General features: G+C 35.7%; 5 protein-coding genes across 5 annotated transcripts; 2 read left to right on the top strand and 3 right to left on the bottom strand.

Annotated features, from left to right (window-relative positions):
• Window positions 1-671: 671 nt before the first annotated feature.
• On the bottom strand, window positions 672-6,226 carry LOC124941952 (FH protein interacting protein FIP2). The gene is made up of 11 exons (XM_047482344.1): window positions 6,054-6,226; window positions 5,568-5,677; window positions 5,109-5,243; window positions 4,094-4,249; window positions 3,675-3,758; window positions 3,394-3,440; window positions 3,090-3,163; window positions 2,640-2,698; window positions 2,088-2,147; window positions 1,718-1,798; window positions 672-924 (listed from the first exon to the last, which is right to left on the bottom strand). Exons 1-11 carry the CDS (start codon window positions 6,103-6,105, stop codon window positions 871-873), a joined length of 912 nt encoding a protein of 303 aa, XP_047338300.1. The 5' UTR covers window positions 6,106-6,226; the 3' UTR covers window positions 672-870.
• A 1,957-nt stretch (window positions 6,227-8,183) lies between these two features.
• LOC124943056 (B3 domain-containing protein Os11g0197600-like) lies at window positions 8,184-9,360 on the bottom strand. Its single transcript, XM_047483622.1, has 4 exons — window positions 9,292-9,360; window positions 8,934-9,202; window positions 8,660-8,849; window positions 8,184-8,580 (listed from the first exon to the last, which is right to left on the bottom strand). Exons 1-4 carry the CDS (start codon window positions 9,358-9,360, stop codon window positions 8,338-8,340), a joined length of 771 nt encoding a protein of 256 aa, XP_047339578.1. The 3' UTR covers window positions 8,184-8,337.
• Window positions 9,361-9,455: 95 nt separating this feature from the next.
• Window positions 9,456-13,219, top strand: LOC124943055 (DNA ligase 1-like). The gene is made up of 5 exons (XM_047483621.1): window positions 9,456-9,563; window positions 10,172-10,840; window positions 11,148-11,334; window positions 11,810-12,222; window positions 12,653-13,219. Exons 1-5 carry the CDS (start codon window positions 9,456-9,458, stop codon window positions 13,217-13,219), a joined length of 1,944 nt encoding a protein of 647 aa, XP_047339577.1.
• A 1,557-nt stretch (window positions 13,220-14,776) lies between these two features.
• LOC124943054 lies at window positions 14,777-15,504 on the bottom strand. Its single transcript, XM_047483620.1, has 2 exons — window positions 15,371-15,504; window positions 14,777-15,287 (listed from the first exon to the last, which is right to left on the bottom strand). The coding sequence occupies exons 1-2, from the start codon at window positions 15,502-15,504 to the stop codon at window positions 14,777-14,779; spliced, it is 645 nt and encodes a 214-aa protein (XP_047339576.1).
• Window positions 15,505-18,985: 3,481 nt separating this feature from the next.
• Window positions 18,986-19,851, top strand: LOC124943053 (F-box protein At5g62510-like). The gene is made up of 2 exons (XM_047483619.1): window positions 18,986-19,625; window positions 19,721-19,851. The coding sequence occupies exons 1-2, from the start codon at window positions 18,986-18,988 to the stop codon at window positions 19,849-19,851; spliced, it is 771 nt and encodes a 256-aa protein (XP_047339575.1).
• The last annotated feature ends 608 nt before the right edge of the window (window positions 19,852-20,459 follow it).

Below are 20,459 nucleotides of genomic sequence, written 5' to 3'. Positions count from 1 at the left end.
GAGATTAGTTAATAGATATCTCTTAGTTGTAAATAAATTATGATTTTTTTTAAAAAAATTTTGCAACCAAATCTTTATGTTTGATTAATTTATTTTTGACCAAATTCTCAAATTCAGGATATTTATTGGGATCAACTGAGATTTCAGACTTTAACTATTTAAATACTTCTAACGAATTTAAAATTTTAAATACCAAATTTTAGAAAATAAATTTTACCTAACAATTTTTTTTTCTTTTAGAAAGTTGTCCGCCAATGTTTTAAAGTTAATACATTTATCTATATATATATTGTCTAATTTTATTAAAACCAAGAGATTAGATAGAAAGAATTTTATTTTACTAAGTAAAAAGTAGAAATTATAAGGAGAAAAAAAAAGGCACTAAAATGATAAACAAACAAAAGAAAAATATGAATGATGATTTTTTTAATAATCTTCAAATAATAGTACTCTATTTTATAATTCAAATAATAGTACTCTATTTTATAAAATACTGAACCTTCTAACGCTTTTTTATTTGTACAATTGGAAATCACGACACGAAACTACTGTGGATTATACCCAAATCGATTTCTCACATCCAACCATTGAACTAATTTAGGCCAAATGTAAATATTTTGCAATGAATCCGAAAATTCTTAAGACCTTAACTTAAACCATCATCTATCTATCAACAAAACAATCTTTGAGAAATAGTATAACTAATTTCCAAACTTACACAAACCTCGGAATCCTCCGAAACAAACAAATGTCATGTCACAAATCAATTAGCAAATGTTTTTTTTATCACAATGAGAATAACAAAGTAATAATATGTTGCTGCAAGCCAATAATTTCACCGCAATTGTCTGTAACCTTCATCATCACTGATCACCTGATTGCTCCCAACATATTGGCACCATCAAGCTTTGCACCTTCTAAATGCTGGAACAAAGCAAAATTCTCCAAAATCAATCAAATTATAAGACTCCAAACTAAATACAATTTAATGATATATTATGAACTTAAACCATGCACATAATTTGTGTTTAAATTAGGTTTACAACAACTTCAATTGCATATCAAAATCCCAGAAAGAGAGCTTTGGAGCATGTTGGTTTTTGTATGGGATTATTTGAAAAAGTGGGTTTTATGGAATTATTGGATTGAATGAAATGATTTTATGGTTGAATAGATGAGTGATGAATTAAGTGAGTTTAAGCTCTTGAAAAAACTAAGCTTGTTTGATGTGTGGTTATTTGAAAAAAAATCTAGGTTATGAAATCAAAATATTGTTTGGCGAAGAGTGGGTTTTTTGGGTTATATTACTAAAATGTCCATTTGTATTTAGAATTTATAAAAAGATAAAATAAAGGGTATTTTAGTTGATGACTTAAGTTATTTGATGGTCGAAAGTATAGATGATGTTATAAATGGTTTTTTTTAAATAACCCAAGATCAAACAAGCTCTAGAAAGCAGCAGCAAGTAAGCAAATATGTCAAAATCTAAAAATGCAATTTATGATGGTAAGAGAATAATGTTACTATTTATAATCAACATTTTAGATTTAGACCACCAAACTTAATAACTCGTGTAGAAATCCAAACATAACCTGAGATCCAATAATGTAATTTGCATGATGTAAACTACATGTACTGATCTAAAAGAGATCCAACATAATGAGTAATGTTAGAAGAAAAAGGGAAATTGATTTTTCCAACAGTTTGTCAAACTTACTGTATCACGGAGGTTAACATGACGAAGATAAGCTCGCTGAAGGTTAGCTCCCCTAAAGTTGGCATTATTCAACTTTGCACCCTGAATAAAAGCAAACACAAAAAACCCACCAACAAAGACAAATGTTTTGAAATTGTGGGATTTATTGAGAAAACAGGTAAATTATTATTATTGAGGGTATAAGAGAAGTTATTCTTTATTAGGGATATGATATATCACCCAAACACCTATATTAAGGAGATAGAAGCATATCAAAACTATAATGTAGGAACCCATATTATCTATAAGCCAAGATGAACTCAAACAGCATTAATCTACTTCCATTTACCATTCAACCATTAATCTATCAACATAGCATTTATGTTAGTACCTTTAGATTGGCACCTTCCAGATTGGCTCCCTCCAAATTGGCATTATTTAGATCGGCAGACTAAAAATTTCACAAAAAAGTTGATAAAATAAATATTCCCACAGTCAGAATATTTATTGGTAAAAAGATTTATACACAAAACTTCCCACTGTCAGAATTAATAGGTGCAAAGAAAAGAAAACCAAACAGACAGATTCGTAAAACAATAGCAAAATAAATGAAACATGTGTGATCCATGTCCCGGAAACCAGTCAAGGTTAGATTACAAGAGATGTCGTGTAGACCAGCGGGTATTTGCATGAATGTTTTCTATATTTTCCATATATGATGGAGGTTCGTGTGTTTTGCAAGCGAATTATGGTTGGTATACTTGGATGTTCAAGATGATCAAGCAGGTTGTGATTTGGCATCCGTCATATATTCATATGGTTATGCCTTTGATCTTTTGTTTTTGTGTTGCTATGGATGACCGGTCTACTGTAGTTACTAAAATGGAATAAAATCCCCTATCTTGAAGGAGACAAACAATTGAATTGATTAAAGAGACCCAACCTGAAGATGTGCAGAACGCAAGTCAGCTCCACAGAAGCTACAGTCTATCAAACAGGCATCTGCAAAATAAGAGAAGAAATCATGTGAAGCAGCATTCACATAGTTATAGTTCACCAAAAAACAATGACTACAGAAAGTTGAATGTACTTCATAGATGGGGGATTGTCATCAAAAAGAAGGGGGAATAGATAAAGAAAATCAAACAGCCTTAATGATAGACCTCACATCAGCCTACCTACACATCTGACAATTGCCTAGTTTGAAAATAAAATAATATGACATAACCATTCAACAAAATTACAAAGTGCATTGTGCTGAATGTTTTTCCTTTTGAGATTCAATGTGTTTATGTTGCTAGATAATCCCATAATTTTTTAAAAATTTCTCATATTTGACATTTATATATAGATTACCAATTGTCAAAAAAGAGTTTACAATACAAGGTTTTACCTTGCAAATTTGCACTTTGAAGATTTGCTCCAGCTAACAAAGCTCCACGGAGGTTTGCCCCAGTAAACTCACATCTTCCCTAGGCAAAGACAAAAATAATTAGCACGGGCTTCTTCCTGAATGCAAACAAGATCTAGAATCAATATTAAGAAAGTGTATTTCATAGTTCATAATATTTTGCCCACACCCCCAACCCGGGCCTCAAAAAAAGCAAAAAATAATAGGAAGTTCCTAATCTTATTCCTCGTTTTCTCATTTTCTATATGGAAGCAATATTTATGAAATTAGAGCATGCCTGACTTACTCACGCAATGTTGCATTATGGAATATAGAACCTTCAGCATCTGCATCCTGTGATTTATAATAAGGAGTGATATTTTACATCATTAAAACTTGTCCCAATAATAACTGAGATTAATTAGAATTTCAGTAATCACTTAAATAAATAAGAAGATTTTAACGTATGATGATAGAAGTGTAAAAAGGGAGCATATTAGGATCCTTACCATAACTAGCTACAAGCTAAAATCTTATTACTTAGCAGTTCATATAAAGATTTCAAAGGCAAACCATAGCATAGCTTACGCGAAACTTTGCGCATTGAAGGTTTGCCCTGGAGAAGAATACATTCTTGAGACATGAATAACTGAAATCCACACATGACAAATCCTGCATATAAAGCACAAAAAATGAATGAGAGATAATAATACTAGTGGAAGAAAGAGATTTTAACACAACAATAAAGCTGTAAGCCAAATATAAAGAAGCTAGACAGTTTCATGAATATGTTGCACACTAATTAACACAAGTTAATTATGCTGCTATGTGATATTGACAATTCTTCCTATTTTATGTTCTTATTTTGTTTGTGAAGCAACAAATGCAAAGTCTTCCCAGAAAGATTAAAATCATCAAGAGCAAATGTCAATATGGAGTTTTCCCAAGTTATTAGCATTAGAAATCTCCAGGAGACAGCAAAGCAAACATGCAGTTTGGAAAATTACCAGCTTTGAAAGATCGAGGCCGGAAAGATTCAATCCTCGAAATCTGACTCGTTCTGACTGTATGCATTTGATGATATCTATCCTAGTCAATTCACTAACCAACTCTTCATCTTCCTTTCTCTTATTCAAAGTAGCATTAATTCCATCTGCTAGTACCTGTTCCAATGAGTATGAAAGTAACTAACGCCACTTGAACAAAGGAAACCATAATCCATTTTCTAACCTTAATAATAAGAAATAAATAAAAGGATAATTGAACAGAAAATCATTTTGACATGCAAACAGACATCCAAAATAAGTGAACGAATTATGCATAATTGCAAATAGAATTTAGAGCAAAGTCCAAATAATTGTAAGGAATACCACTCTATAAGTAGTTCACGGGAAATATGTCATATTCCACGAAGAATAAGAAATGAGGATTATATCAAGGTCATTTTGCATGCCATCTCCTTATCCAGTTATCAAACTTAATGGAACCCAAGGATCAAGCTTATTCTGGTCCAAAACAAATCCTACAATGATATGGAGAGCATTTTCATCTATCATCTAGATGCCTCACTACCAATCAGCATCACATGGCTATATTACATGTATTTTGTTTCCAATCTCTAACATTTTATCTATCTTATTATCTATTGATTATGAACTCATAGAAGACAGTAGAAGTGTGAACTCGGGATCTGTTTAAATTAGAACTGCAGCAAACACTGCAGAATAACCTTATAGCTTATAGCTTATTGATTATATACAACCCCTAAGAAAATAAACAATCCTACATAAACTCGCAGTTGCAAAGTAAAAAAAGGGAAATACCAAAGGACAAATGGGGTAAAAATACCAATTTCAATTGCTTCACAAACTCTGAACAGATATAGTTAACGGAACAGAACTCATAAATCCATGGATTCAACATGGTATATCTACTTACTACAGAAAAATAGTGCAAGAAAATAATTGGAGGATAATATATATAAGAAGGGCAATTATTTAGACTGGCAGTGGATTGGCTTACAAGAAGCTGATAATACTCTGCCTCCCTCAAAAGCTCCGCATATTCAGAATCTTCTAGTGAAGGAATAACACCATCTCTCAACCAATTCAGAATGTGACGAAAATGTTTTCCATCTCTATCAACAAACACATACCCCTGATAAAAAAAAAACCAAGAATTTGAAGCAGATAACAGCTGCCTTATAAGACAAGTCAATACATTCTCTTCCATACAAACTAATGAGAAATAAACAGCCTCTTGACATATTCCAGACAAAACACAACCACCTATTGTCAGAGACTTCATATTAAAGAATTTACCTTTTTAGTTCATTTTCATTTAACATCATTTAATTGACCAAAATGAAAAAAAAAACATGGCCAATTTTAAACTTATAAACTTCAGTATCAGAAAACAAGACATCTGAAGATTGCAAAAGTATTACTAATAAATACAACAATAAAATTCCCCTGAACATACCTTTGCAGATTCTTCACAGACAGTATGACGGCCACTGAACATAGCAGCAAGCATCGAATCTCGTTCACGCATAGTCAAAGTATCAATTGTGGTGGAAAACTTCTTGCCTCCTTCAAATTATAAACAAAACCCAACGAAGAATCACTACAATATTGTGCAATAGAAGCTGGGAAATTGAAGGAAACGGATAAATGTAATTAAGTGATGAAAATAGAGAAAGAGGGTTTCAACATTTGCTAACAATTAGTCATCTTTACTCACTCTAAGCTAGCTAGATTTGTCACCGGTGACGCTGTACATTATTATTATCATTTCTACATAGGTAGCGGATATGTTATTTCTTCAATATCAGTTTAAGGGTATGACAGGGTAGGGTTTTGGAATACCATTTGATGCGAACTGAAATAAATTGAAGGTCGATTTCATATTTTTCCATGATCGAAAGTATGAGAGACCTGATAGAGAAGAAGATGAAGAAGAGCTAACCGATGTTAAGACGAATGATAGAGGAAGAACCACCGTAGGGATTGAGCGCCATTGATGATCAAAATCGAGTAAAGGGTATGACTTTCGCCCTCGATTGTGAGGCGTCGGCGGCCAATTTGAGAGAGTGAATGATAACTGACGGAGAGAGAGAGAGAGAGAGTTGTTCTAGACGCCTTAATGGCGGGCCAATTAGTCCCTAAGCATCCCACCTAATTAACTTATTTGAAAATAAAATATATTCTTAGTAATTATATAATAAATATATATTTTTTAAAACATGTGTATACTAATAAGATATATGTTAGACAATTGGCCTAATTTAAAAAATGAAAGCCATCGTAAACGTTTCAGGTTCATTGTATTATAAATCATAACTATTAATCTTTCTAAATTGAATAATTTACAGTTTTCTAACGTTTGGTTGATCGGTTTGGTGACTTTCAAATTATGGCCGGTTATTTCTGACTCAACACAAAAACACGACTCAAATCGAAATTAGGTTAGTTGTCATGTATTTTTTTAGTTTGGATCAAAATTCGATCGACAAAAGTAATCTAATTAATAAACGGTTCAAAATTGGGTTGATCTGAAATGACCATGAACTAAAATCGAGTTTTATGCTTGTCATTTTTTAAAGTGGATTTATGATTTATTTTCATGATTCTTTATTGATAATGTTACTTTTATTTAAAATAGAGAAATATGATATTAAATTATATGGGTTAAATCAGATTAGGTTTGAGCTAAGTCGGGTCAATTATTGGGTTCAAGTAAATTCCAAATAAATGTGTGAGGTTCATTAATCATGTCAAATTCATGTTAGTACCATTTAATCAGTTAACTTGAGATTTCAAACTTGTCAATTTGAACCCGAGCCGAATTTTATAGTGAATAAATAAACTAAGAGAACCAATCAAACCAAACAAACGTTCCTCAAACCAAACATATTCTTTTTTTCTCAAACAATAGTTAACTGTTTAGTTATATTTTGGTGTAAAAAAACGATTTACACATTTAACTTTTCATATTCAAATGTATATTTTGTTGTCTTGAAAATCAAATTAAAAAATATTATAGTTAGAAAAGTTAATTATTGATTTATATGGCCATACAAAATTCAGTTGAGTATATATATATATATATGGGGATACTATACAAAAATATAGTTGAACTTTAACTACCTACAAAATAATTACTAATGAATTTATTATTTAAAAACTAGACAAGCATCCTTTATTTGTTTAGGTCAAGCCTTAATATATTTTATATATTATATGAACCATTCAAATTAAAGATATCATATAATATAACAAAACCACAATTTAAACCTAAATTGGCCAACTTACCATTGAAATACAATCCCAAGTCAATTAAATTTCTTAACAAATGAGATTTCAACATCAAAATGGGAGTCATTCAATCATGTTTGACCCAAATATAAGACAAAATAACCTTAATTAATAATAAGGTTATAAAAAACATTAGCACCCTTTAATTTGTTTATATATTCAAATAATTTATTACTTATGAACTATTGTAGGGAATATATATATTATAATTTTTTATCCATTACTATATACCCACCTCAAAAAATTATATTGATATTGTATCGAAATTTCAATATAATACAAGTAACATATTAATTATACTGAATATTAACGGTATACCGAAATTTCAATACGACAGTGATATTATATCGTTCATACCGAATAATATTACCTTCTAATTATATTTTGATTTGATTTTAAAACTTGATAAGATTAAAAATATAAAATTTTAAAAAAATCAGTTAATAATTCGTTGATAATCGTTTTAAAATTTTATATATTTACCTTACTGATAACTTTTGATATCAATATCAAACTTTACAATTTTTTTGGTTACAAAAAAAACTTTTGATACACCTATGTCCTATACCCAAAACATTAACAATTATTTCTCCTACTATTCTCATAACCATTATGATTATAAATTTTAATTTAAAACGTTTTAATGGAAATTAAATTTGAAACTTAATCTCTTAAACAAAACTAAAAATATATCTTTCATGAAGTTATATCATAATATCATTCATATACTTCATCAATACTATAATCTCTTGCATACATTCTTAGAAACATACATCTCAAAATGAAGAACACACCGATTATTTCATAAACCTAAATAAACTATGCATGCATAACAAACTGATAAAACACAGTTAGGATCAAACAAAATAAGTCTTAAATCATTCTTAATAGAACAAAAACTTCCATCAATCTCAAAAGAAAACACCCACTTTTCGTCAAACCAAATCCCCCAACACATGCACTCGAATTTCATGTTGGGAGAGAATCTGGAAAGCACACATATCATCCACCTTTAGACCATTTTCATGGGCAAAACGTCCCCAACCTCCAGAAAGTGATGATCTGTTCTTCTTTGGAATATAACTCACTTCCCATGATCTTCCCTCTGCATTTAGTAGAACTATATTTTCTCTTTCACTTGGCAAGTACTGTTCTAAAACAGAGGATTTGGAGAAATTCTGCAATTCCATTCCAAAACAATCAAACAAAAGAAAACCAAATCAATAATTGCCTTCAAAAAAGTTCAAACAAACTCACCATCACGAAAATCTTCTCAACATGGTAACTGGTTAAACGCTTTAAGATATAAGGGAATTTGATTCCAGCTTTCTCCAACATCTCATCATAAAGATGATAATTATCATTATTGTTAGAGCCTTCTGGATGAACTTGTTTCAATGGAATTGCAGGAACTGCTAGTTCTTCACTCAATGACATGGAATCACAGCTTAAAACAACAATAAATTAACTGTTAGAGCATTCTTTCATCTCTGAAATTTCACATGAACTGAAAGAGAGTCAGAATACATACCTTCCCATCAATGGCATTCTTTCCAATCCACTCATATCGAAAATCCTCACTTCAAAGTGTGAGTATGGTTCATCATAAGTGAAAACTGTGAATTCCCCACCTTGAAAACCCGAGTCTTTGAAAAATGAATCCCACCCATCTTCTTTAAATGAGAAACCAGCTGAATCTTTCCTTAGTTGAAGTGGGTAAATCTTGCCATTAGGACCTTTCAGGGTCACATATTTGGGTAAGTTTCTTGTATAGTTCTTGGTGAAGTTTGGAGGGATTCTCTGTAATTTATTATTATGTTCTAAGTTAGTGAATCAACACAATGGAGAAATAGAAAGAAAAAAAGAAAACAAGTTAGATAGTTATGTACCATTGTTTCCAAAGATGTTTGGCCAGGTTGAATGATCTTGTAGAAGCTGAATTTTTCATCACTGCCCATTTTGAAGAGAAAGGAAGATGAAAGAAGAAGATGATCAATTATAAAGACTAAAGTGTAAAGATTTAGGGTTTTAGAAAGGAGATTGAAACAGGATGATGAAGGAACGTGACTTGCAGAGAGATTGGCTGAAAATGGAAATATCAGAGAGAAATGGTGGGAACAAGAGAAAGGAAGAAGAAAGACAGAAAACGGAAAAAGACAATGTTGGTCTATTCATAATTTTATTTTATAAATATATATTTAATTAAACTATATTTTAAAATATTATGCATTTCTAGAAACACTTATAAATTAGTTGAATGAATTTAAAATATATATATATATATATAATTATAATTAAAATAGAAAATTATTTTATTTAAATTAATATTTGAATAAAATATTTGAAACAAGTAAAAATTTTAAATAAATCTAGACTCCAATAATGTCATTATTTTGATAAAAATAAAAATTAATTTAAAATAATATAATAATTGAATAATATTTTTTTTAAAATTTAAGAGTTTTCAAATAATCTCTTAGAATATGTTTCTATACAATAAAATTTTAAAGAAATAATAAAAATTATACTAATATATATATATATATATATATATATATATATATATATATAAATAATAATGCTTAATTTTGAAAATGTATGGTTTGTAGAGTCGAAATATGTAGTTAATTTGAATATATATATATGAGAGTAAATGGATACTTGAGTCGGGTTGTGGGTTGACCCGCCCATAAACTTAAAACGGTTAAAAATAAAATTAAAAATGTTATAGGTATGTTTTGAACTTGCAACCTAAAAATAACATGAAAGATTGATAACATTTATGATGAATTATTTGGATGTGATACGAGGAAGAGAAATATTGATGTTTTTGAAGAAAAAGAAAAACATGAAAGGACTCCCAAACCGCCGACCAAGAAGAGTAGACATATTAGTCCCAAGGTCCCTGAAGTTAATGATGAAACTAGCCAAGAAAGCTCCTCTCATTCAATCCCTTCTGCAACGACTCCTATTCCAACTGAAGACAAATCTACATCTTGTGCACCCAATCGAGTGTCTCAAGACATAACTGACAAACTTGATGTGCTGACAAATATTGTGAATGGGATTAAAAAGGATGTGAATGAGATTAAAAGTGAAATCAAGCTCATGAAGGAGAATCAACAACTTATAATCACATTATTGGGGCAAAGAAATGAACAAAAGAATGGTGGAGGAGAAGAAAAAGAAGAGGCAGGTACTGCTGCAATTGATACTGAGAAGAGGACGACAAAGAGGAAGAATAATGATCTTGCACTTGTTGAGAATAGGACGAAGAGGAAGAATGATGATGTTGATAATGAGAATAGGACGAAGAGGAAGAATGATGAGTTGATGAACTCTAAGAGGAAGAATGACGAGAAGATGAAGAAGACTAAGGAGGATGATGATGAGATTACAAGAAAGAGGAATGAAAGAAAGGAGAGGCGAGAGAGGCTGGCGATTTTGTCCAAGAAGAGGATTGCTGATGAGTTGGCCAAGAAGAGGAATGCTGATAAGTTGGACAAGAAGAAGAATTCAAAATAAAAGTATATAATTGCACACCCACACGCCCAAGCCTCACGCCCCACGCCCTACGCCCAACCCCCACGCCCAACCCCACGCCCCACGCCCAACCCCCACTCCCAACGCCCAAGCCCCACACCCACCCCCCACGCCCCACGCCCTAGTTCCACGCCCCACGCCCAAGCCCCACGCCCAAGACCTCAAAATGTAAATTAATCTCATTTCATTTTTGATTTTGCAGAACGATGAGGAGGATGACGAGTATGAGGACGAGGAGACTGAGGAGGAGGACGAGGAGATTGGGGAGGAGGACGAGGAGACTGGGGAGGAGGACGAGGAGACTGAGGAGGAGGACGAGAAGACTGAGGAGAATGACGAGAAGACTGAGGAGAATGACAAGATATGGTATAGAACGTGCGAATCCCCACGTTCCACAATGTATATTATTCTGATTTTTTCATTGTGCAGAATGATGATTCGCGCCCCACGCCAAAAGTCTCTCGCAAATTGAGTTTTGATGGCCCAGAGAAGAAGAATGATGATGTGCATGAGGAGAAGAATGATGATGTGCATGACAATAAGGAGAAGAATGATGATGTGCATGACAATAATGAGGAGGTTGAGGAGGAGGAGAAGAAGGTGGAGGTAGAGGAGAATAAGGAGAAGGAGGTGGAGGTAGAGGAGAAGGAGGTGGAGGTGGAGGTGGAGGTGGAGGTGGAGGAGAATAAGGAGAAGGAGGTGGAGGTGGAGGAAAATAAGGAGAAGGAGGTGGAGGTAAAAGCTGAGAAGAATAAGGAGAAGAAAGAGGAGGTGGAAGAGGAGACTAAGAATGACAAAGTATTGCACCAAGTCACACGCCCTACGTTCCACAATGTATATTAATCTAATTTTTTGATTGTGCAGGAAGAAGATTTGCCTCATGTTCCAAAGGAGAAGAAAGAGGAGAGGTGGATAAGGAGATTGTGAAGGAGGTGATTGTGGAGACTGAGGAGAAGAAGAAGGAGAAGAATAAGGGGAAGGAGAAGAAGGTGAATGATGTGAAACAATTGACTCCATCACAATTTGTTGGTAAAAGTTTTCGGAGAAAGAAGAAGTCGAAACAATTGGGGGACTACACCGACCCTGGTGGGAAAGAGTTTAAACTAAATGATCCGGTTAAGGTTAATCCTTTGTTACGAATTGACGAGGAAAAGATGAAGGAGTTGAAGAAATGGTTAAAGAGTGATGGAGAGGATTTCAAGGAGTCGACGGTTTGCTCTGCAGATCGTTCTTTTTTCAACAGATTGCTCAAGCCTCAAGAATGGTTACATGATACGGTAAGTATTTTTATTCTTTATTTTTGTAAGCCCCACGCCCAACCCCCACGCCCCACGCTCAACCCCACGCCTCACGCCCAACTCTCACGCCCCACGCCCCATGCCCAACCCCCACGCCCAAGGCCCACGCCCCACGCCCAAGGCCCAAGGCCCACGCCCCACGCCCACGCTCCACGCCCAAGCCCCACACTTGATCCCCACGTCCAAGCCTCACGCCCAAGGCCCACGCCCCACGCCCAAGTCCCACACCCCACACTCAATCCCCACGCCCAAGCCTCATGCCCAAGCCTCACACCCCATGCCCAAGGCCCATGCCCCACGCCCAAGCCCCACGCCCCACGCCCAATCTCCACGCCCAAGCCCCACGCTCAACCCCACGCCCACGTTCTACGCCCAATAATTTTGCTTAATCAATAATTTTTTTTCGCAGGAGATAGATGAAATCTGTCATCTAATGAAACGAAGGGTTGCGGAGTTCCCTAAGACATATCCAAAAAATTTCTCAATTGCTGACTCTAAATTCTCTCAGAAGACGAACAATCGCTATGATATGTTTACCCCGAATCCTGCAGGCTACAAATTCGACGATCTCATGGAATACGTATTTGGTGAAGGAAGTAATCCTTGGAATATTGTTGATATGATATATGTACCCTTGAACCTAAAGCAGAAGCACTGGGTCCTATGCAAAATTCATCTACAAGATTGGTGCATATATGTATATGACTACGAACAGAATATGTTCCCAAAAGATGAATATGACGACTTCTTGAAACCAATGTGTGTAATTGTGCCGTACTTGCTTGAACTGGGGTTCACCACGGGCGATAAGGAAAGGTTTCCACAGATCAAATTGGATAGGATGTCATATTCCATAATACCACACCCAACAGTCCCAAAGACAACCAAAAGTGGGGACTGTGGGGTTTTACTATTATGCATTTGGAATACCTTACTACCTCATTGGTTGTATCAAATGTGGTCACTAAAAATATGAATTTTTGGAGAAACAAATGGGCAGTAAGATTATTCCATCAAATTGTAGACCCCTGATCTAAATTGAATATAAATAGTTAATTTGTTTGCTTCAAATTTCATTCTAAAATTAGTTAATTATTGCTGTCTTTGTTAGATTTAAATGACTGAGATTTTCCAAGTATAACAAAACCTTAAATTTATTCAAGTAATAATATGTAAAGCCCCACGCCCCACGCCCAATGCCCCACGCCCATGCTCCACGCCCAAGCACCACGCCCAAGCCCCACACTTGATCCCCACACCCAATCCCCACGCCCAAGCCTCACGCCCCACGCCCAAGCCTCACGCCCAAGGCCCACGCCCCACGCCCATGGCCCAAGCCCCAACCCCACGCCCAAGCCCCACGCCCAAGTCTCACGCCCCTCGTCCAAGACCCACGCCCCACGCCCAAGACCCACGCCCCATGCCCAATACCTGCACAAATGTTTCCACCTGCACATACATGACATATATTAAAAAACTAACACCTGAACAAAACCACCACCTACATATATATATATATATATATATATATATATATATATATATATATATATATATATATATATAAAACATCATGTGGAATAGTAACTGATTCAGTTGGTACAAAAACATACAATTTAACAAAAAGATACAATTTAACCAAAAGAAATATTGTCTAGAGAATGTGGCAAAGATGAAGATGGTGAAGGTTGGGCCAACTGTGACGGTTGTGAAGGTTGTGACACTTGTTGTCTTGAGGTAGATGGTGCAGGCATCACTTCTTTGCATGTTGCCCTATTATGGCCTCGACCGCCACATGAGTTGCACCGTCTCTATTCCTTACGAGGCTCACCTTGTGATGGCCTACGCTTTGTTGTTGGTCAACCCTTCTTAACTTTGACGGGGGGTTTTAGACAAACTCGTTCCTTGATATTTTCTAGAATATCCCAAGAACCTTCATTGCAAACTGGATAACATGTATACATATTCCATGCACCACGCTTCAGTTGTGAAAAACCTGAAAAAAATATTTAAGTTATATAAATTCAATCTTAGAATTAAAGGGAACAATGCAATCATTCTCTAACCTTGAGCAGTACTCATATGGAATAGTTTTCCGAGAACGGGCAGCAGCAAGGGAATGTTTACAAGGAAGACCCGATAATTTAAATACCCTATAAGTACAAGTTCGAGTTTGGAGATCAACTTAAAAATCATGTTCACCATCATTCACATGAAACTCGAATTTGTTAAGCGGACTACAAGTACAAGTTCGAGTTTGGAGATCAACTTGAAAATCATGTTCACCGTCATTCACATGAAACTCGAATTTGTTAAGCGGATTAACGTTGTAGAATATGGCCTTCTCGGCTTGTTCACGTAAGAACTTTTCATAATATTGAGATAAATGTTCTGTGTGGTTAGAAGTTTTTTCTCTTCTATCACGAAACCATTCTTGTAGTGTTATTCGTAAATACTCAGCCAATGTTGATATGAGATATTTCCTAGCATTTATGCACTGACTATTAAAGCTCTCAGTGTAATTGCTTGTCATTTAATTGTATCGAAAACCAGGAAAAAATGCACGACTCCATCTCTCCATTCCTATCTCTTCAAGATAGGCAACAATACGAGAGTCCTTGGTCTTGATCTTGTTAAAATGTTGATGAAACTTTGGCACTGTGTATGCGCGTGAAGCCATATCAAACTCATCGTGGCAGTTATCGGTTTTAAATTTGGCCACAATATTCATTTTGATATGGTATGTGCATGTCGCATGATGTGCTTCTGGAAAAACAGCGGACAAAGCATTGACAATACTTGAGTGTCTATCAGATACGAAGACGAGATCCGAGACTAATCCAATTGCCACTTTGAATTGTTGCATGAAATATGTCCAAGAGTTATTATTCTCCGAATCAACGACACCAAAAGCAACGGGAAATAGTTGTTCATTCGCATCCAATGCAATCGCAATCAATAATTGACTTCTAATCTTGTGTTTAAAAAACTGGCATCGACGCACAATACTGGACGACAATACCTGAAACCTCTGATTGAGCAGCCTATGGACATGAACATATATCTGAAATGGCCATGCTCATCCGTCTGAATGTCAGTTATGGTACCTGGGTTATTCTTCGCCAACATGAACAGGTATGATGACAATTTTCCATATGATTCCTCCACTGTTCCTCGCACTGCCATTAAGGCTTGTTCCCTAGACCTCCAAGCCTTATTATATTTCAACTTAAACCCATAAATTGTCTGCATGTCTTCCATTATTTTCTTAGGCATGTGGTCATGGTGATGGTCCATGTACTTACGTTTGATGCACTCCGCAATTACCCATGATGGTGCTTGCCTCGCCAAAATTGAGCATGTGTGTTCATTTAATAATTTTCGAATCTCAAACATCTCTTAAAATTTCCCTTTCACGGCACGCAACCTCCATTTGCAATTCTCATTCACACATTTCACAAACCAAAGAACTTTTGTTGACTTTTCGATTTTGAATTCAAAATGATTAGCCATCGCATATCTATGCACCCTCAATTGAAGTTCTTTTTTGTTCTCATAAAACGTACCCACTTCCAATCCGTTTTCAAGGGTTAATTGAGCATGTGTTTCAACCGAGATTGGTTCCTCAACATGGATGGATGTTTTCCTCATAAGGGAAGTGGCTGGCCTGGGTTCAAAAGGGGGGTACTAGCAGCCAATTCACTCGGATGAAGAAATGCGACTTGTTGTTCTTCATTTTCTGCATTGTGTATATCATTTTGGGGGAGTGAATCATCATGCTCAAATTCAGGAACCTCCTCTCTTTGGATTTCATCCGTTGGGTGTGAAGGTTGTGACTTCTCTACTAAAGATACACAAAGAGGAGTGCTTTGCTCTTGGGGTGAAGTCAAAATATGTTGCACATAGAACATCACATCTTTATCACATCGGATAACAGCAGGAGAAATTCTTTTAAAAAGACAATTATACTTCACTTTCAACACTAAATCATATTTCACTTTATCCACACGAATAGCATCATAAACGATTTCAGTTAATTCTTCATATGTAGTATTTCGGGATAGATGCACACCTACTAAAGAACTTGACTCAAAAGAACTAACACCGTCATAATCTTTCAGCCACTCACCATCATATAGGACAAAATAGCTAACATATAAATTGGAATCTGCATTGATAGAAACTTAAATGTTAGTGTAGTAACAAAATCTACCATAAATGGATCGTGGGGCTTGGGCGTGGGGGTTGGGCGTGGGGCGTGGTCTTGGGCGTAGGGCGTGGAGGTAGGGCGTGGAGGTAGGGCGTGGGGCTGGGCGTGGGCCTTGGGCGTGGGGAGTGGTGCTTGGGTGTGGGGGTTGGACGTGGGGGTTGGGCGTGGGACGTGGGGCGTGTGGCGTGGGCATGGGGCGTTGGGCTTAGGCGTGGGTCGTGGGGACCCATTTTGACAGCATTTCAAACGTAGCATTTCTCATCATTTCAACTGTAACATTTTGAGAATGATATAAATGAACGTACCTATTTAGATGTTGGTCGGTTGGTCTCGTCGCGGGGTCTTAGTTGGGTCTCGGGTATCGTCGCTGGGTCTCAGCGGAGCTGTGTCATTGGCGGTGGCGGCGGTGACAGTTGGGTCTCCCTCGGAGTTCGGTGGCTGGCAGTTGGGGGAAGGGAGGGTGGTGGGGTCGCGGTGGAAAGGAAATGGGGAAGAAGAGAAGGTGATTGGGTTTGGGAAATGGGGAATGTGGGGACCAACCCGTGAATGAGAGGGAAAGGAAGGAAAAGAAAACGAAAAAAAATGGGAAGAGGTTAGTAAGGGGAAAAGGGGAAATTTTTTATAAAAAATGTTAAAAATCAAAAATGGTTTTTTTGGAAGTTAAATATGAGAATTGGGGTCTTTTAAGGGTCGTGTTATCAAATTTCCCATTTCAGCAACCCGACGCCACGACCTGAACTAAGGGGTTTGAAATGCTATATTTTTTTTCTTGTTTTGTTTATAAACAATCATTCAATTAAGAAATGATAAACAATAATCAAAATATTAAAAACTAATTATGAAAAAAGGCGCGCGCGCTCTCCCAGAACTATAACTTCTTCTCTCCTCCCAGAACTGCTACACAAATTTGAAGAAACTGCCTCGCCGGCCGGAGCTCATTTATCCGATCAATCAAGAGATGCCTCTATCTTTGATACAACTTCTAATCTTCAATCTCTCACTAGATTTGACTACATATATAATGACTACAACTTGAGATCAACTACAACTGCTCCCAAGGAGAAGAGAGTGAAAACCGCTCTTTGTAACCACCGTCATCGTCATCTTCAAGGGTAGAAAATGTTCATTGGAGCTCCTAACGCTACTACTACATCTGCTTCCATTACATTACAGTTTGCCTGTCTTCTATTTTGATTGAGGTACTTGTAGAAATTTGTAAGGTCTCTTTCTTGATCGTTGTAACATCAAATTCCAAACCAAACTCAATCAGTTTGTTAAGATATTAATGTTCATATCGTTTTATTCATGTTATGATGATCATATTAATGTTATATGATTGCTTGCTTGATCTTTGGTTAAACCCTATATACTAGCCTAGGTACGTACGTAGTTCCTATTGACTGACTGACTAGAAATCCTAATTGGAAATTCCAACAGAAAATTGATTTATTAAATTCAATGAACTTTTCCGTGGTGGTTTTCTAATGATCGAACGACCGACGATAGGAATATGTATGGACGAAGAAGAGGAAATGAATAAGTCCATTGATATAAAATTTGAATCCCAATTCAACTGATTGATCTTCAATGAACATTGAACAATAACAATAACTAAATATATGTAAAAGCTTATGCATGTCAGGTGTTTCGTAAAATTTGTGTAGCAGAGAAGAAGGTTGTAAGCTCTCTCAAGTCCACTCACTAAACTCAGTTTGTGAATTTGATTTCATTGTTTGTTATCGATTCTCTTCTTCTTCTTGTTATCGCTCTCATTGCATACATATTTCATAATTCTATCGTTTGTATGCCTTTTAATTGGGTGATTGATCGATCTCTCTCGATAGATCCTCTATTGTTATTCATATTGCTCTCATTGCATACCTAATTCTATCTGACTGACTGGTAGGAATAAGATGTCTGAGACCTAAGTTTAGGGATGATCATGTAAATAAACTGTATTTCAATCTATGTGGCTTAATACAATCTTGCATTGTCTGTTTTTTTTTTGTAGATGTCTGAGATTTCCTCATTGCCGGATGATATTTTAGGAGAAATTCTTTGCCGATTCAATGTTAAGGATCTGCTATGTTTAAAATGCGTATCTAATCTTTGGAGTGACCTCATCAGTAGCCCGGATTTCGTCAAAATACATATGAACAGATCGGTCCAAAGAAAGACCAACCTCAACCTTTTCGTGAGGCACGCGCAAATCAACCGTTTACAAGAGGTGATGCAAGAACAATACTTTCAGGTTGATTTTTATTCCCTCGGCAACGATCTTCACCATGTAGCAATTGACCACCCACCATTGACCCGCGGTGTATTCTGTGGGAGCCATAACGGTTTAATCTGCATGGCAAGCCATATCAACGATGTTTTTGTATGCAATCCCTCTACAAGAGAGTCTAAACAACTGCCTCAGACGCCTCCACCACCACCACAAAAGAAGGACGACAAAAGGTGCCTACATATTACACTCCTCACTATTATTTTGGTTATGATGGAATAAACGACGAATACAAAGTGGTGAAAATGGACAAATTTAGAAAGGATCCAAGAGACGGCCTCGATTATGATATTCATGCTTATGATTTAAAATCAAATTTGTGGCACCACGTAGAGAGGTGTCGTCATTTGCCAAACTTTGAGGGAAGAAATGCCCTATGTAATGGGTCTCTATTCTGGATGTCAGGAAAATTTTTAGATTTTGTGGAGAGTTTTATCGTGGCACTTAATCTTGTTACAGAGAAATTCCGAATTGTTTCAAATCCCGAGTACACTGATTCTCGAATCCAGACAGATTTGGACAGTTTTGAGGGATTCTTATCCCTGTCTTGCCACTACGAAGAATCAGGTATCGTTGATATTTGGCTGTTAGAGGACTACGGTGGTAATAATGAACATTGGTCGAAAATGATTTCATTGTCATTAGAAGATACCGAGTACTTACAACTTCGAACTTTAAAACATGTTGCTTATTCAAAAACTGGTAAGAAAGTACTGATGTGGATGGATTATGTTTCAAAAGCTTCATTGGTTTGGTACAATATAGAAAATGAGTCAGTAGAGCCTATTGCGGTTCATGATTTGGTTCATGGTACTCTACCTTACTTTGAAGTACAATGCTGTTGGGAAAGTCTAGTAAATGTTACAGCAGCAATAACAGAAGATGGTAAGAAGAAGATATGATGTCGGGTTGTTTTTTTATAACTTCATTTTAGAATATGATTCATACTGAATATTTTGATTATGTGTTTGAGTATGAAGTCGAGATTTATGTAGTATTTCTTTTGACAGACAAAGACGAAGGGAGTAAGGAGGAGGAGGAGGAGAAGGAGAAAGATGAGGATTTTGATGAGGAAGTGTGTTTGGGATATCCAGGATGGGGACATGCATAGGGAGATTGGGGACCAGAGGAAGAGCAGGGGGAGGAATAGAAATAAATGGGGGTAAAGTAGTAAGAATATAATTCATGCATAGGGGGGAAATAATTGTTTTGGGTATATGTGGTTTATTACTTGCTTACATAATGAATGATTGGTAGAGTTGACTTGCTTGTTGAGATTTAAGAACATTTCAAAATCATCATCCCCTTAGTTTTTGAAATAGATATATTAGTTAGTATTTGAAGATCGATCGATCCTTGATCTCTTTTCTTGCTCTTGTCACTATAATAGATAGATAGACATTTCCTTGCTCCCACAACTTCATTATTGCATATTTAGTTAGTTGTATTTGTTTTGTTGTTGGGTTCATTTTAGAAGTAGATATATTCAACCTATATATTAACAACTGTTATTTTGTCACAATCATATAAAAATCATCATCAAAGAACAAAACTATCAACATAGTATAATTAATTAATGGAAAGAAATCAGACGATGATTGCTTCCAACCCTTTTGCCACCTTTATGTTTACAAAAGATCCAAGCATATGAATCTTACTATCATCTGCAATCACAATTCTAGTCTTAATTAGTGTCATCTGTATGAGTCAAGCATATGA

This window comes from Impatiens glandulifera, chromosome 6 (assembly GCF_907164915.1).
Source record: "Impatiens glandulifera chromosome 6, dImpGla2.1, whole genome shotgun sequence".
In the NCBI taxonomy this organism is placed as follows: Eukaryota; Viridiplantae; Streptophyta; class Magnoliopsida; order Ericales; family Balsaminaceae; genus Impatiens; species Impatiens glandulifera.
This window is presented reverse-complemented; position numbering and strand designations above follow the sequence as displayed.